Source organism: Heptranchias perlo, chromosome 2, assembly GCF_035084215.1.
Source record: "Heptranchias perlo isolate sHepPer1 chromosome 2, sHepPer1.hap1, whole genome shotgun sequence".
Lineage (NCBI taxonomy): Eukaryota > Metazoa > Chordata > Chondrichthyes > Hexanchiformes > Hexanchidae > Heptranchias > Heptranchias perlo.
Genome location: NC_090326.1, coordinates 11,023,336 through 11,042,018, shown reverse-complemented (window position 1 = coordinate 11,042,018; position 18,683 = coordinate 11,023,336). Strand labels below are relative to the sequence as shown.

The following is an 18,683-nucleotide window of genomic DNA, read 5'->3' as shown; positions in this document are numbered from 1 at the left end:
TTTGCCCTAATGACTATATTCACATATAAGTGGTAGTGTAGCCGCTGTAAGGCGCTGGATTAAGGGGGCATGGGTTCGAATCCCATCGCTGCCAGAATTTGAGACACAAATTATTTATGTAAAACTGCAATCAAATAATGGGCGGCCTTTAAAGAGGAGATGGTTCGGGTACAGTCTAGATATATTCCCACGAGGGGGAAAGGTAGGGCAACCAAACTCAGAGGTCCATAGATGACGAAGGAGATAGAGAGTAAGATGAAGCAGAAAGAGGGGGCGTATCACAGATGTCAGGTTGATAATACAAAGAAGAAGATGCTGCTGAAGTCACAGTAAAAGAGGAGGTAGTTGAGATACTGGATGGGCTAAAAATTGAGAAAGAGGGGGTACTAGAAAGGCTAGCTGTACTTAAAGTAGATAAGTCGCCCGGTCCGGATGGGATGCATCCTAGGTTGCTGAGGAAAGTAAGGGTGGAAATTGCATGAGTGCTGGCCATAATCTTCCAAACATCCCTAGGTACAGGGGTGGTGCCAGAGGACTGGAGAATTGCAAATGATGCACCCTTGTTCAAAAAAGGGTGCAAGGATAAACTCGGCAACTACAGGCCAGTCAGTTTAACCTCGGAGGTGGGGAAACTTTTAGAAACGATAATCCGGGACAGAATTAATAGTCGCTTGGACAAGTGTGGGTTAATAAAGGAAAGTCAGCACAGATTTGTTCAAGGCAAATTGTGTTTAACTAACGTGATTGAGTTTTTTTGATGAGGTAACAGAAAGGGTTGATGAAGGCAATGTGGTTGATGTGGTGTATATGGACTTTTAAAAGGCGTTTGATAAAGTGCCACATAATAGGTTTGTCAGCAAAATTGAAGCCCATGGAATAAAAGGGGCAGTGGCAGCATGGACACGAAATTGGCTAAGTGACAGGAAACAGAGAGTAGCGGTGAACTGTTGCTTTTCGGACTGGAGGAAGGTGTACAGTGGTGTTCCCCAGGGGTTAGTAATAGGACCATTGCTTTTTTTATATATATATTAATGACTTGGACTTGGGTGTACAGGGCACAGTTTCAAAGTTTGTAGATGACACAAAACTTTGAAGTGTAGTAAACAGTGAGGAGGATAGTGATAGACGTCAAGAGCACATAGACAGGCTGGTGGAATGGGCGGACAAATGGCAGATGAAATTTAACACAGAGAAGCGCGAAGTGATACATTTTAAGAATGAGGAGAGGCAATATAAACTAAATGGTACAATTCTAAAGTGGGTGCAGGAACTGTGAGACCTGGGAGCATATGTGCACAAATCTTTGAAGGTGGGAGGGATGGTTGAGAAAGTGGTTAAAAAAGCATACAGGATCCTGGGCTATATAAATAGAGGCATTCAGTACAAGGGCAAGGAAATTATATTTAACCTTTATAAAACACTGGTTCGGCCACAACTGGAGTATTGTGTCCAATTCTGGGCACTGCACTTTAGGAAGGATGTGCAGGCCTTAGAGAGGGTGCAGAAAAAATTTACTAGAATGGTTCCAGGGATGAGGGACTTCAGTTACATGGATAGACTGGAGAAGCTGGGGTTGTTCTCCTTAGGGCAGAGAAGGTTGAGAGGTGATTTGATAGAGGTATTCAAAATCATGAAGTGTTTAGATAAAGCAAATAAAGAGAAACTGTTCCCATTGGCAGAAGGGTCGAGAACCAGAGGACACAGATTTAAGGTGATTGGCAAAAGAACCAAAGGCGACATGAGGATAAACTTTTTTACGCAGTGAATAGTTATGATCTGGATTGGTGCAAGCAGATTCAATCGTGGCTTTTAAAAAGGAATTGGACAGATACTTGAAGGGAAAAAATTTGCAGGGCTATGGGGAAAGAACGGGAGAATGGGATTAACTGGATTGCTCTTACAATGGGCCGAATAGCCTTCTTCTGTGCTGTAACCATTCTATGATTCTAAGCCATGAAGCCAAGCGCCGGCAGGCTATCTAACTGCAGGGAGAATCACAGCTGAACCTGATTCTGTCGTTGTCTAATGTCCATACGTGGCCACTTCCAGCATGAATTGCCAGACGGCAATCAAAAGCAGGATCCCTTGCTAACTTCGCTGTCCTAACTCTGGGAGACTAAGGCCAATGGTAGTATCTCTATTACTACTCAGCTGAGATCAGCTAACTTAATATGAACTAGAGACTGCATCTAGGACCTTCCTTGTCTATATGAGTAAGTTACTCACTGCATAATCTCTTTGTGTCATCGGGGAAGCTTGCTTTTGCTTTTAAAATCTATAACTTTTCTGCCAGGCTCAATTTAAGCACATTACTGTGATGTTTGAAAGGTGTCAGCTATGGCATCACAGTATACCTGCCATCTCCTATTACTGCATTGAATTGCTGGTTTCAGCTGCATTGCTGTGGGGGACAAAAACAATGGAGGCAGAGGTTTTCACCAAGCTACTATTGCACAACTCTCAGGCACTGGCTCAAAGCAACCTTAATAGGGAGATCACCCATCTACCACTCTGCTGCAGGGGGGTGTGACTAGCAACTAGAAGTAAAAAAAGGGGGATTTGATACTCCCAGAATAAATGCAGAAAAATCCCAGTATTAACCTTTAATTTAAACAATCTCAGTTTTAGCCTTTACTGCAAGAAGTTTGATCGCAGTCTGTGCTGAGTTAGCTGATTTAAGCCAAGGTAGCAACAGGGGACCCCTGAGTTGCGGAAAGTGCACATGTAGACTTTGGTCGAGGACATGATTGGGCTGAGTTGTGAAAGTCACAGTGAAACAGTCTGCCCGCATTCACTGCTTAGGCTCACACATGAAGAACAGCCACTTTGATGTAACACCACAGAGAACCTTCAGAACTGTAGCCCAGCATGAATCAATGGCTTCAGAAGAGAAGGAGAAAATTGGAGAGAACAGAACTTCAAAAAAAAAGCAGCCAGCGTCCTTAAGATAGAAGATAAATTTATTGCTAACATTCTGACAAATTTTCGTGCACACAAGACACAATTTGTATGAATCTCATCATTTTCTAAATATCTCCACATTTGTCATCTGCACCACGGTTTTAACTGTTCTAAATTTAATATTTGAAATGAACAGGTTTTATTTTTTAAAACTGACCAACTGACTTGTAATTTCCATCCCTTAGGCTATACCTGAAAATTAGTTTTGTTTGGCAAGTTTATAAAGGTATATCTCTCAACAAGTTCAATCACTTTGTTCAGTCTTTATTTTCCATCCAAATGACTTCTATTCAAAACATGAACTCAATGCACACAAATACATTACAGTACTTACCATATGGTGACCGAGGGTAAAACGGCGTAGTCTCCTTCTGTGGAATTTCCTGTACTTTGCCAAAGAGCTCGCTGGTGGAGGCTTGATAGAACTTCACTGTATTTATAAGGCCACAGGTTTTAATGGCATCCAGGAGTCTCAGGGTACCAACGCCATCAACATCTGCAGTGTACTCTGCTAGGTCAAAGGAGATCTAAAGGAAATACAAAAATAAAGGTTCACTCACAGACAGCAGAAAGACTTACTGCAAAATAAGTCTTGTTTACAAGGAAAATGAGCATTTATTGCAAAATAAGTCTAGTGAGTCCAAGAGCATTAGGATTAAGCAAAAATTAGTGTCCAGTTGAAGTAGTATTAAAGAAAATGTGTATCAGTTAGGTAGCAAAAAGGATCGCTAATTTTGTCATTAAAGATTCCCTTCAGAAGGTTGTGGGTTCAAGACCCCACTCCAAGACTTAAGCACACGATCTAGGCTGACACTTGAGGTGTCATCGTTCAGATGAGATGTTAAACTGAGGCACCGTCTGCCCTCCCAGGTGGACTTAAAAGATTCCACGGCACTATTTGAAAAAAAAGCACAGGAGTTCTCCCGGCGTCCTGGCCAATATTTATCCCTCAACAACCACCACCAAAAACAAATTAACTGTTTATTTATCCCACAGCTGTTTTGTGGGACCTTGCTGTGCACAAGTTTGGCTGCTGCGATTCCCTACAAAACAACAGTGACACTTCAAAAGTAATTCATTGGCTGCAAAGTGCTTTGGAGTGTCCTGAGGATGTGAAAGGAACTATATAAATACAAGTTCTTTATTTATTCTTACCATATTAATCACGTGTGCAAATGCAGATCCATAATCAACAACAACTTGCATTTATATAGCACCTTTAATATAGTAAAACATCCCAAAAATCTCTACTTAATGTAACAAATATTGACAGGAGCAATAAATAAAACCAAAATTAAACATTGTTTTAAAAGCCAATCTCAAATTTCAGGAGGTACAGGGCACATGATAAACCATTGTAAAACTTTTTCTTTTGAAAATAATACGCAATTTCCATAAAATCCCAAAAATAGTCCATCAACATCATCTTGTAATGAAGGAAGTTTTGGTTTGGGGAGAGGAGGGAGAAAGAGAAGGTAAAGAAACAGATTAGAAAGAAAACCCACACAGGTGCAGAGAGAGATTCATCCTGGTTCATTCTCATGCACCTCTTACTGACCGGCTGTAGAGCACTACTGGCAGAGGACTGGAAGCAGGTTCTCTGCCAGCTCAGCTTGAGAATAATGCATGGGAGGAACCTAAAGAATAAAACTGCATTAAAAATAGCTCAAAAATGGTTTTAAAAATCAAAAAGCTGGAGCTTTTACTGTATCGTTACCTCTGCTGAACGATAGACCTATCATAATCAACATCTTCATCATTTTAACAAGCGGACAATATAGATATGCAGTTGACTGGCTTAGTTTATTTTAACATCCATTTTACCTCTTATGAATTTAGATTTCTCATTTTAAATGCATTAATATGTCAACCTAATCCCCTAGTATTCATTTTTGTTGAGAGCTAAAATTACTGCCGCAGTCTAGGTCCTCCATTAAGGCTGTAATGACAGACATAGAATTTACAATCCAGTATCTGTTTGGCTAACCATTTGTCCTCAAGCTAGATAACTTTTTTTGGTCTTAAACAAGGTCTTCAATCTTAATTCTTTTTTAGGAAGTGGCTAAGGCACCAATGAGCTTTACTGCCACGTATAGACATCAGCAGTCAGTAAAATGGCTTGCTAGGGCTAGCACCTATTCTCTCTGTCTACCCCCACTTTTATTAGACTTCATCAGTGGAATGTACAGATCATCAGATAAGGGAATGAAATGGAGGACTGTGAGAGATAAAACTGCACATGAGAATCAGATTGTCCATAAAACTATGTCAGGAAAGTATACCCTCCCCATCATTTCCCCTTATCTCTCAACCATTCATTATTAATTTGATGGAGTGGGGGAGCTGTCAAGACTCGATGGCACAAGCTGTTTATCTTTCATTACAATCTTCAACCTACTGTTCACAATTTCTGCAGTTTTTGAAATGGCAGAAAAGTTACCAGTCAGTTCCTTATGGCTTTGCACTGAAGATCACAGGCTGCTTGAATACATACTGACCAAAGGAATGGGTTACGAAAGAACAAATGAACATTCTAGTTGGAAATGCTGTGATTTTTATGATTAGTGACACTATTGTAACTTTAAAGTTTGGCTAGGAGGTAAAATTCAAGCTGTGTCCAAAGCTTTTAACTAAAATCAAAAGAGCACACAGTCACTTGAGAACAGCAGTGCAGAGATGTAAATCGATATCCAATTCATTTTTCTTTATATGCATCATGGGAGTTGAAGACTCAGTGCAAAATGTGGGAGGTGAGCAACTCTGGCTTTCTAACATTTTTTTGAACTTATTCCCATCGAAAAAAAGAACTAAGAAACACGATGTTGATAAAAAGTTAATTGAATATTAATTTAACCATTTCAGTACTTGACTACAGAGAACTTATTTTTTACAACACATCTGAATTGAGTATGCCATACAAATCAAAACAAATATTACTACTTGATTAAAACATCATCTATCTTCTTAAATTGGAAACGCCACCATCACTACCAGAGAAGTGAGCAATCTCAGTAACTCGAACACCTTCAGTGTTTACTGACAACAACTGAAGTATACGACATGGTGGCAGATTGCAACTCTACAGTGCTTTTTGCAATAGCACATTTTGTTAACAGCTTCAAACAAACTGACACTCAGTCAAGTTCTTCGATGTGAAAACTACCTAACCTTGCCGAGAATAGTGTTATTGAAATCAGCGCTGCAGAATGGCAGGTTGGAGCCATATTAGATAGTGCCATACATGTAAGGGGTAATTTGAACCTAACCTGCCTGGCGGAAGACAAATGGGATTGGCTGGGTCACCCGTTTTATAACCTGCATTAATTTACTTTCTATTGAAGTCAGTGGACAGTAAAATCAGGCGAGGTATACAAGGGGTGGCCGACCCAATTCCCTCAGTTTCCCGCGGGGTGGCTTAGGTTAAAATGACCCTGATGGTGTTGCTTGCACCAGTAATTTCTGGGTTGAAAGCTGGAAGTAGCTGTTGGGCTACCGCGTTCTGCGTAGCAAGACTTGAACATCTGAGAAGCATTTCACTTTGCAAAGGACAATTTTAGTGTCAATCTCAAATGAAACCAAACTTTCCTGCATCCACTGGGCAACAACTGACAGTTCTTAAGAGCACTATGGATGAAGCATCTCGCCACCTTGGCAGAGGGAGGACAAAACAGCAAGGTGTGGCCTGTACTACGTTCATCTACCCCTTATCTAGGCAGCAGCATTGATCTTCATTATCTGTTGCACATTGCCCAGAACACCCATCTTCATAGCTGATGACAGAAGGACCTAAACAGGAGGATTAGTTGGGGCTGGGGAAGAAAGACAGTATTTAACCTATATGCATTAATATTTAAAATTATATTTTATATATCATTTACAAAGGAAAACAAAAACATCAGCCAAATGGCTTCTGCCATCATTACTTCTCAGTTTAATTGTTCGACTGTGCAACACTTCTTCCCTCCAAATACCTTCATTAGGTCAGTCATAAAACAAGATTGTCACTGGGAGTTCAGCATCCTCCCTTTATGCAATCTCTGGCAATAAATTTATATCCCTGCAGCTTTAACAGTTATTAGGACTCTGATACCTTATGAGGGTTTAATTTCCTCTGGAGGTTCACTGATTAATGTGTTCATGTAAAATTCCATTTAATGCTATTTTAGCATTGCATTAACCCTTTTATTTTGATGGGTTAATGAGTGCATTAAAATAGCAGACAGTGGAATTTTACTTAAAAACGCTAATCAGTACACTATCAGAGGAAATTAAACCCCCAGGTTGTTAATACAAGGAATTCAGAAAGAAAACGTGAACAACTGAATGCAGAAATACAAAATGCTTATTTAAAACAAAGCTTTCACAATAAATGATTAAAACATACATTTAGATTTACTGTTGTAAGGACTTGCACAACACCAGGTTATAGTCCAACAGTTTTATTTTAAATCACAAGCTTTCGGAGCTTACCTCCTTCATCAGGTGAGTGAAGGGTTCTGAAAACGCATAGCTGGGTTTTCAGAACCCTTCACTCACCTGATGAAGGAGGTAAGCTCCGAAAGCTTGTGATTTAAAATAAAACTGTTGGACTATAACCTGGTGTTGTGCAAGTCCTTACATTTGTCCACCCCAGTCCATCACCGGCATCTCCACATCTTCGATTTACTGTTGGCAGTAGACTCTCTAGCATTGAAGTTGTGGCAGAAGTCTGGCAATTAAGCATATATTGCAATTGACAAATGTCGAGTGTGATAGCATTCCCTGGTAACGCTGCCAGTGCTGCCATTTTCAATCTAGGTTGGTTGCATAGGTTTTGTAGCTGCATGCTCTCTCCATCTATCGTTTCATCGGGTAAAGCGGGGCTGTTCAACCCCAGCCATTGGGCCAGTTATGGTCTGCTTCCAATAAATAGCTCTCCTAATGAGACCACAGCAGTCCTATATTCACCTTTCATTCCCAGCACCGACTGGCGGGAAGCCTGCTGTGTTCCCACTGAGAGTTGGCAGTGTTATCTGTGAGCACTTTTCACTCACAGCACTCACCTCAGTCAGTGCAACTCTCTCCTGGAAGCGGAGCTTGACCAGCCCACTATGGAGCAAATGAGGAGAGCCCTTAAAAAGGCACAGTTAGAGCTGCTGAGCTCGAGAATGCCAGCGTCTGTACTCCCCCAAGACACTACAGAAAGTCAGTAACAACAGTCTATCAGACACCCCTCAGCATAAGGCACTATCTGCAGGGTCTCTTTCCAGCAAGCTGTAAAAGCAGTGGCCACCAATGCTACTGTGCCTAACTTGACTGACCAAACTCAATGCTGATATTGCTGCCTGTAACTTACCCACTTGCCTGAATCCCAGGGAAGTGCAGTGGTCAAATGATTGCCAGAAACAATACATAAATTGGGTAGTCAACATATCTGCATCTGTCCCACTGCTCCAAAAGACTGGACATTCTAGCCATAAAGCAATATTGACAGAGGCAGACGTGAATGAGGAGAGACTAAGCTCAGTGAAAGCATGATATATACAAATGCACACATGGTATAGTATTGAATTATTCAGACTGAAGAAAATCTCAAGTTTAATCCCTTGTTCGTGCTGAGTTGGCTGATATCAGCCAAGATACCAAATGGGGGCACTACAAATGGTTTTAGTGTCTCAATAACGGGAGTGGGGAGAGAGGGGGTAAATTTAGCCTGGGTTCCCACCTCTGATCGCTGTCCAATGACCCCTTGCTCGATGTACGTGCGTGTGGATGCTGGGTGAGGGCAGAATTGGGCTCAAGTGTGATGAACTCCACGGTTGAACAGCCTGATGACATGCACTGTGTAACTCATACGTGAAGAATGATCATTTGAGTAAGGTACAAGAGGACAGTTGGTGCAACAAACCCCAACGAGAATCACCATGATCAAGACATCAGGGGAGAAAACTACCCTTACCCCATGAAAAAGGTAATAGCAGATACAATGATTGTCATACTAGCTGATTTGTGTGAACTCAGGACCAGGTACATTAAGGGTGAGATAATGGATTTTTTGAAAAATAAAACCCTTGCAAAGCTTTCAGTGCCCTCTAGAGAGTTGAGGACACAATATATTCATTTAAAAATAAAGTTAATTTGTTTATAAAAATAAAACAAAGTGTCTTTAAAGTTCCCTGGTCCTAAAATTGGTGACACGTGGTAGGCACTGCTGTTGCTGTAGAATGGCCTACAATCATTGGGAACACAGCAAAGAGTTATGATTTTCAAAATTCATTGACCAAGCTGGCAAGTCTCACAGAATGATGCCCTTAAGTCACTGACAACTCTTCAGTATAAACCAATTCAACCACACCTGTAATAAAGTTAAAGCATACATGAGCTTCCATTTTAATTAATAAAGTAATGATCATTATCAATGGTCAGGACTATACCTAGCACACAGAGGTCAGGCACATGTACCGAATTATATATTTTTATACACCGTTGGAGATGAAAGTCTACGTTAAGGACAATATTTTAAATTTGTCATGGGTATTGTTTTGAATTACAATGTAGTTCTCCACACCCTTGGCAAATAAATCAGACTGTATCGTCACCCTTTCAACAGCATTGAAGTTTAAAGATTTATGCCATGCAGAACACATTACAGCCAATGCTCACTGTATCACCTTACACCAGTGCAATCAATACAATCTGATGATTGTGTGGCTGTCAATGTGTGGAGTGCACATGAAACATCCAGTTCAACTTCGTAGCAAATCTTTTGCTCTCGAGATGTGGTTGATACTGGCAAGACAGTATTTATTGCCCCGGCCTCCCCCCCCACTAGTTGCCCTGAGGAAGCCACACTGGGTAGGGTGGCAGGACATTAATGAACCAGTTGGACTTTTACAACAATCTGGCAATTTTCATGGTCATTTTCCAGCACCAGTCCTAAAAATTGTCAGATTTATTGAATTTGATTTCATTGCTTGACATGGAGGGATTTGAACTCATGACCTCTGGGTTGCTTACCCAATGCTATAACCATTAGCTAACCCTACCCACAATTTATTGACCTCATAACGATAACCTTTCAAAAACTGTAGTGAATATATGAATTAATTCAACTCTACAGAAACCTATCTCCCCTTTTGCTGTTAATCCACATGTTAAAGTTTTTTTGAAGTCCACATTGTGAAAAATGGCACGTTTTGTAATGTCTTATTCAGTCGTCTTTACAATTGTATGCCTGTAAACTGAATAATTATTTTTGCTGTTTGACTTTAAGTTGGTGAGAAAGACATTGGGTTGCCTGCTTATTTTCAGCAAATTCATCACACTGTATATCAAAAATTGCAGGTGAAATGAGACTCAAAGACAACAAACCAAACAGAATGATATAATCAACCATACTCTGCAACCTTTTGCCTTGCACAGTCCAATTAAATTGAAGTAAATCTTGTTTAAAAATAAATCCCAATTAAAATTTTATTCATCATTTATTCTTCCATTCGCAGCGGCAGTGGAGGAAGAAGAGACAATGAGGAAGATGATGACAAAGGGGCCTAAGCATTTCTATTGTACCTTAATGTAGAAAATGTCCCAAGGTGCTTCAAAGAGGTATTGGGAAAAATAGACACTGAGCCAAAGAAAGCGAGTTCAGGAGGGGTGACCAAAGGCTTGATCAAAGAGATGGGCTTTAAGGAGGATCTTAAAAGAGAGGAGGGAGGTGGAAAGACAGCGGGGCTTGAGGAGGGAATTCCAGAAAGTGGTGAGGTTGTTAATTGTATGATTTATATCAATTAGTGTTAAATTACATTCAGGTGGTGCATATCAATTGGGGACTCTCTGGTATCCATATATATGAGAGCTGATCTAGGGTGGGGAGCTTGTAATATGGTTATCTGTGAATAAAGGATTGGAAGCAACTGAAGATCAGGCTCTAGTATTCTATCCTTCACAACTTGGCTATCCAATTTGTAACAGAGGTGACTAAATGCACAGCTACTAATGGTGGATGAAAGGAGAAAGAGATGCACAACATCCCAGAGTTAAGAGAAACAGAGATCGAGGAAGGGAATTTTAATGCTGAAAGAGGTTCGGGAGGTAAGGAAGAGTAAGGAGGGATTTAAAGACAAGGACAAGAATTTTAAGTTTGAGATGTTGGTGGACCAGGAACTTATCTAGGTCTGCAAGGATGGGAGCACTGGGTAAACGGTTGCAGAGTATGGTTGATTATATCATTCTGTTTGGTTTGTTGTCTTTGAGTCTCATTTCATCTGCAATTTTTGAGATAGGATATGAGCAAAAGAGTTTTAGATGAGCTATAGTTTGTGGAGCGAGGAGGCGAAAAGGAAAGGAGAGCATTCAAGTAGTCAAGTCTAGAAGTGACAAAGGCATGAAGGGCTGAGGTAGGGACAAGGATGGGTGATGTTACTGAGGTGCAAATAGGCTGCATTTGTGTTGGAGAGAATGTAGGGACAAACAGTCTGGTAAAGTCTGTGACAGTGGCTAAGGAGATTGGTGGAGTCAATGGTGAGGGAGCAGAGTCTGTGGAAAGGGGCAAAGATGATGCTTGTCTTTTCATAGTTAGCTGGAGCATGTTGAGTCTCATCCAAAACTGGATATCCGACAATCAGTCAGACGGCACAGAGGCAGTGAATAGGTCAGGGTGAAACCAAGCGAAAGCCGTCCCGCCAAAATAGACAAGAGAATGCTATGGTCGATCGTTTTGAAAGCTGTAGAGATATCAAAGGGGACACAAAGAGAATGCACCACAGTCGGCATCACAAAAAATGTCATTTGTGACTCTGGTTAGGGCTGTTTCGGTGATGTGGGCCGGGTTGAAACCAGATTGAAGGGATTCAAACAGGGAATTGTGAGAGAAAAAGGCATGGAGCTGAGAGGCAACATGTTCAATAACCTTGGGTAGGAAAGGAAGGTCGGAGATGGGGTAACAGCAAGGACAGAGGGGTCAAGGGTGGGTTTTTTTTTTGGAGGAGGGGTGTGATGATGGAAGATTTGAAAGGGACGATGATAGCATCAGGTGAGAGGGAACCATTTACAGAGTTGGGTAGTGTGGGGATGAGAAGAGGAAGTTGGGTATCAGGCCTTTAGTGAGAATGAGGTCAAGGGAGCAAGAGGTGAGCCTCATGGATGAGATGAGCTTAGAAAAGAGCACGGGAGAAAATAGAGAGGGATCATGGCTGTGGTAGGAGGCTGTGCTCTCCTCTGCCAAAACAGCTCACTATTCCAGGATCATCCTGGAATGCAAAGATAACCACCGGCTTCTCCTCTCCACTATAATCCATCTTCTTAAACCTCTCTCCCACGCCCCCTCCACCCTCACCTCCAACAACAAGTGCGAGGAGCCCATGGAATTCTTTGTCAATAAGATTGAGAGCATCCATTCAGCAGCCGCTGCTGCTTCCCTCCCTTCCCCTGTGGTTCCCCCATGCCCTATCCCTGAACTCGCACCTTTCTCTAGTTTCTCTCCTATCTCCCCTCATGCCCTCTCTGAGCTCATCTTGACCAAGAGACCCACCTCCTGCTCCCTCAACCCTATTCCCACCAAACTGCTGACCATCCTACTTCCATTCCTGGCTCCCATGTCAGTTGATATTGTTAACAGTTCCCTCTCCTTAGGTACCATCCCCCTCCCCTTCAAATTTGCCATCAACCCCCTCCTCAAAAACCCCACTCTTGACCCCTCTGTCTTTGCAAACTACGGCCCCATCTCCAACCTCCCTTTCCTCTCCAAAGGCCGTGAATGTGTTGTCGCCTCCCAAATCCATGCCCATCTTTCCTGCAACTCAATGTTTGAATCCCTCCAATTTTGTTTCCAACACTGCCACAGAACTGAAATGGCCCTTATCAAAGTCACAAATGACATCCTATGTGACTGTGACCGTGGTGAACTATCCCTCCTCATCCCTCTCGACCTATCTGCAGCCTTTGACACAGTTGACCACACCCTCCTCCTCCAACACCTCTCCTCCGTCGTCCAGCTGGGTGGGACTGCCCTCGCCTGGTTCCATTCCTATCTATCCAGTCGTAGCCAGAGAATCACCTGCAATGGCTTCTCTTCCCACTCCCGCACCATTACCTCTGGAGTCCCCCAAGGATCTATCTTTGGCCCTCTCCTATTTCTCATCTACATGCTGCCCCTTGGCGACATCATCTGAAAACACAATATCAGGTTCCACATGTACGATGACGACACCCAGCTCTACCTCACCATCACCTCCCTCGACCCTCCACTGTCTCTGATTTGTCACACTGCTTGTCCGGATGTACAAAAATTTCTTCCAACAAAATATTGGGAAGACCAAAGCCAATGTCTTTGGTCCCCGCCACAAACTCCATTCCCTAGCCACTGACTCCATCCCTCTCCCTGGCCATTGTCTGAGGCTGAACCAGACCGTTCGCAACCTTGGCGTCCTATGTGACCCTGAGATGAGCTTCCGACAACATATCCACTCCATCGCCAAGACCGCCTACTTCCACCTCTGTAACATCGCCCATCTCCGCCCCTGCCTCAGCTCATCTGCTGCTGAAACCCTCATCCGTGCCTTTCTTATCTCGAGACTCAACTATTCCAATGCTGTCCTGGCCGGCCTCCCATCTTCCACCCTCCATAAACTTGAGCTCATCCAAAACTCTACTGCCCGTATCCTAACTTGTACCAAGTCCTGTTCACCCATCACCCCTGTGCTCGCTGACCCACAATGGCTCCCAGTCCAAGAATGCCTCGATTCTAAAATTCTCATCCTTGTTTTCAAATCCCTCCATGGCCTCGGTCCTCCCGGTCTTGTAACCTCCTCCAGCCGTACAACCCTCCGAGAACTCTGCGCTCCTCCATTCTTGCCTCTTGAGCGTCCCTGATTTTAATCACTCTACCATTGGCGGCTGTACCTCCAGCTGCTTAGGCCCTAAGTTCTGGAATTCTCTTCCTAAACCTCTCTGGCTCGCTATCCTCCTTTAAGATGCTCCTTAAAAACTACCTCTTTGACCAATGTCCTAATATCTCCTTAGGTGGCTCGGTGTCAAATTTTGTTTGAAAATCGCTCCTGAGAAGAGCCTTGGGACGTTTTACTACATTAAAGGCCTTATAAAAATGCAAGTAGTAGTTGTTGTTGTTGTTGTTGAGGATTGGGGGGCATCTGGCTTAGTCGGTAAGGGAAAGTGATGGGGGAGGGAGAAAGCGGCAGAGGCAGCTGAATAGACAGCATCTATCTTGGTGACGCAGAAATCCATAAATTCTTTGCCCTTGTTAGAGGTGAGGGTGCAGGGGGAAGAGAAAAGGAATGTCTTCACTCCAACAGTTTTATTTGAAAATCAAAAGCTTTCGGAGGCTTTCTCCTTCGTCAGGTGAAGTGTGGGATTCCTTGAAGGTTACCGCATATAGTCAGAGAACAATGCCTGGTGATTACAGATAATCTTTCCAACTGCCCGTTGTCAAGGCAATCAAAGTGTTCAGACAGAGAGACATTACATACAGGACCACCGAATATACAAACGGCCAGATCAAAAGACAGAGAAAGAGAGAGAAAAACATCCAAAAGGAAGAGAAAGAGAGAGAATGACCCGTTGTATTAAAAACAGATAACTTTTTTTCGCTGGTGGGGTTACGTGTAGCGTGACATGAACCCAAGATCCCAGTTGAGGCCGTCCTCATGGGTGCGGAACTTGGCTATCAATTTCTGCTCGACGATTTTGCGTTGTCGTGTGTCTCGAAGGCACGCCTTGGAGAACGCAAAATCGTCGAGCAGAAATTGATAGCCAAGTTCCGCACCCATGAGGACGGCCTCAACTGGGATCTTGGGTTCATGTCACGCTACATGTAACCCCACCAGCGAAAAAAAGTTATCTGTTTTTAATACAACTGGTCATTCTCTCTCTTTCTCTTCCTTTCGGATGTTTCTCTCTCTCTCTCTCTGTGTCTTTTGTTCTCGCCGTTTGTATATTCGGTGGTCCTGTATGTAATGTCTCTCTGTCTGTACACTTTGATTGCCTTGACAACGGGCAGTTGGAAAGATTATCTGTAATCACCAGGCATTGTTCTCTGACTATATGCGGTAACCTTCATGGAATCCCACACTTCACCTGACGAAGGAGAAAGCTCCGAAAGCTTGTGATTTTCAAATAAAACTGTTGGACTATAACCTGGTGTTGTAAGATTCCTTACATTTGTCCACCCCAGTCCATCACCGGCATCTCCACATCAAGGATAATCCTAGAATAGGGGGCAGTTTTGACAGTGGAGGGCTGGATATAGCTTCATGTGGAGAAGCCACATCTGGCAGTGAATGGCTAAACACCAGGTTCCCTCAAGTTTGTTCCCCTGTGATTTGAGGCAGAGGAAATGAGTGCTGTACCAGGGGGACTGGGAGGGAACGAAAGAGAGTGAAGGTTTTGCTGAAGGCTAAAGAGTTTTTGAGGAAGTCAACAGCATCAGGGTATTAAGCCGCATAGAAGACAAAAAGCTAGGCAGTTGAGAGTTAGAAATGTGGTTGTAAGCAAGTTGGAGAAACTTTTCATGGTCGGATGCTGAAGGGAGAGGGTTTGAAGGAGGGTATGGGTGGCGAGGGATACAAGGAAGTGGCTGGAGATGACTTTGGCAGTGATTGAGACCACTGGAGTTTATAAGTCATGAGAAATGGTGAGGAGAAAAGGATAGCCGTGAATAAGGTGCTGGGGAGTTTATATGGAGCGAGAGGTTTAGGGAGGATAGGAGGGTGTGAGTTTACAGGGGACAAAGCCAAAATATTTTAATACTGGAAGTATTTTGGACAAGCTCCTTAAAATTTATTTATTTTTTATTTAAAAAAAAGAGTACTCCAAGACAAGGACATCAGAGTGGAGATAAGTGCTAATTATGTAAGATATAAAGTAGTCATCCCTGTTTGTGACCACACTGGTGGGTTTTAAAAAACATGGCCATCTGTATTGTTTTATAATGACTCTCTCAACAGCTCCTCTGTAGACTCCAAGAGTCTCTCATTTCAATACTGCAGATTCATCACCGCCATTTGGTTTGGCGGCGGGGGAGGTTGGGGTCCCATGGATAGTGATTTTTTTTGTTATATTCTGCAAAATCTGATCATAATCTATGCTTTTGTTCTGTAACTCGTTTCCTCGTTGCTGTAATTATTTTGTAAATTTTACAATCTAAGCTGCTATAAAAATCAGCAGTGCCTAGTACACATGCTGTGTGTAAATTCCCCAGGGCTACACCATCCACATTGAATCCACAACATTAAACTGAGAGACTCTACCGAGGAACTCGTTCCAAGATCTATAAAGTAGTCGGTCCTCGTTTAAAACCAAACGTTGTGGGCAGATACATGGATAAGCACTTTATTTTTATATACAGCTAAATTTAATACTTATTCATTCAAGATGAGTCACCTTTCATTTATTCCATGTTTCTTTTTATTCAGTCTTGCTTTATACACTGACTAGAAATCGGTTACAAAATAATTTTTTCATTATTAAATTTAAAAACTCACCCCCTTGGTTGCTGCCATCAGCTACTAACCTGCTCAACATGACAAAAATGTTTTAGCCATCAGAATGACACAATAAATCTGAGACTTTGTACAGGACTGAAATCATAAATGGTCTGCATGTCAACACTGGAGAAGCCAGTCTGCGATAGACGCAGTACAGCCTTCACTGGTGAGAAACTATTTAATGCTTTAACCTTTCAAGTATGTGAGGCTGAAGTGTTCTGAAGTGGTGATGAATTAAGTAGTAAGTGTTCTTTTCAGACTCTGTAGGCAAGAGCCCAGAGTATCTGCCTGGCAAGACATCCACTGTTCAATATTCCTTTGCAGTTTTTTATTTGATGGAATTCCTCTGCATGCATTGGCTCTGATGTTTGTCAGAGTCCTCTCAATCATTTGCTAGACCCATCCCCCTCCCTCCATACACCCCTAATTCAAAATATATTGCAAAAAGTGTGACCAATCTTACACCAAAATCAGAAAAATGCATTTAGAAATGGTTTTGAAAAACAAAGCAAATTTAACTCCAATTTTCACTATTTATTCTGCTCCTTCTTATTACTTTCAGAACATTTTACGATTACAAGTGAATTTCATCTTAGAGAAAGCTTCCATCACTTAATAGTCCATAAGGAATAGTGGTTTACATCCTTTATCAATGGAAACTGGTGCGTTAAACTATTCTGAATTATTGACTAATTATCTTAATTACACTTTCTAAAAACTGCAGGAAATGATCAATCTCAGGATAACAATGGCCCAGAATTTTCTCAGAGTTTTCTGCGTAACTACAGCATAAGAGTGGCACAGTGCCAATATTTAGCAAGGAAATTTCGGGTATCATTGATTTGCGCCGGTTTTAGGCTGAAACTTCGGGGTCGATATTAACCCGCTCACGACTGGCGGGAGAAGGTCGGGGGGGGGGGTTAAAAATTTTAAAATCGCGAAACGCTACCCCCAAACCGTCGTGTACGCACCTGTCGCCGTTCTTACAATGGTGGATTGCGTGACGTGTCTGTGCCCCACTCTTGAGAGGAGGACACTTCATTATGATATTTAAATCAAGCTCCCACTGTGCAATTGGGAGCCTGATTTAAATTTAATGGTGGCCGGTCGGATTTCTCGGGGCTCAGGAAACTCGGCAGCAAAATGGAGACGGGAGCAGCTGGATCAAGCAGGTAAGTACTTTTCCAGCACTGCTTGTGAGCTAGGAGGAGCAGGAGTGCTTCCCCCCAGCCCCTCAAGGAAGCCCTCTGCTGATCACGGCCTCTCCTCGCTGCCGCAATTGGCTGACCCTCCCCCAAAACCCCTGATCTTTCCCTCTTTCCCTCGCGATTTCCGTGCTCCAAAACCTCGCCCCGCCGCACCCCCTCCATCCTCGATCTTTGCCAAATGTTGGGGCCTATCCCCGGCTGTGGGCTTCTGCCGCTGGCTTTCCTGCCTGGCAGCCGGCCGTTAAATTCAGCAGGACCTCCGCCTTCCTGGGATTTCCGGGTTTCCCCCTCACCCCCGGCAACCGTGCTCACTCTCCGCCTTTCCGTAAATATTGGGGCCATCGTTCCGGGCGAGTTTCCTTGATCTGTTCTGCCGCTTCAGCAATATGTCCACCAAAACCCTCTGCTGCTTATTAACATAGCTCCGCCCCATGCAAAAAGAGCAGATCACAGGAGTTTCCTGTATTTACATCTGTACATTAAGTGCCAGGCAATGACCACCTCCAACAAGAGAGAGACTAACCACCTCCCCTTCACATTCAACGGCATTACCATTGCCAAATCCCCCACCATCAACATCCTGGGGGTTACCATTGTCCAGAAACTTAACTGGACCAGCCATATAAATACTCTGGTTCCTAGGGCAGGTCAGAGGCTGGGTATTCTGCAGCGAGTGAATCATCTCCTGACTCCCCAAAGCCTTTCCACCGTCTACAAGGCACAAGTCAGGAGTGTGATGGAATTCTCTCCACTTGCCTGGATGAGTGCGGCTCCAACAACACTCAAGAAGCTCGACACCATCCAGGACAAAGCAGCCCGCTTGATTGGCACCCCATCCACCACCCTAAACATTCACTCTCTTCACCACCGGTGCACAGTGGCTGCAGTGTGTACCATCCACAGGATGCACTGCAGCAACTCGCCAAGGCTTCTTCGACAGCACCTCCCAAACCCGTGATCTCTGCCACCCAGAAGGACAAGGGCAGCAGGCACATGGGAACAACACCACCTGCACGTTCCCCTCCAAGTCACACAC

General features: G+C 43.1%; 1 protein-coding gene across 1 annotated transcript in view; it reads right to left on the bottom strand.

Annotated features, from left to right (window-relative positions):
* The window catches only part of gmds (GDP-mannose 4,6-dehydratase), a 726,937-nt gene that overhangs the window by 419,601 nt on the left and 288,653 nt on the right, over positions 1-18,683 (bottom strand). The window contains exon 7 of the mRNA XM_067995743.1: positions 3,296-3,488. Within this exon, the coding sequence (XP_067851844.1) occupies positions 3,296-3,488 (193 nt within the window). The remainder of the gene's footprint in view (positions 1-3,295; positions 3,489-18,683) is intronic.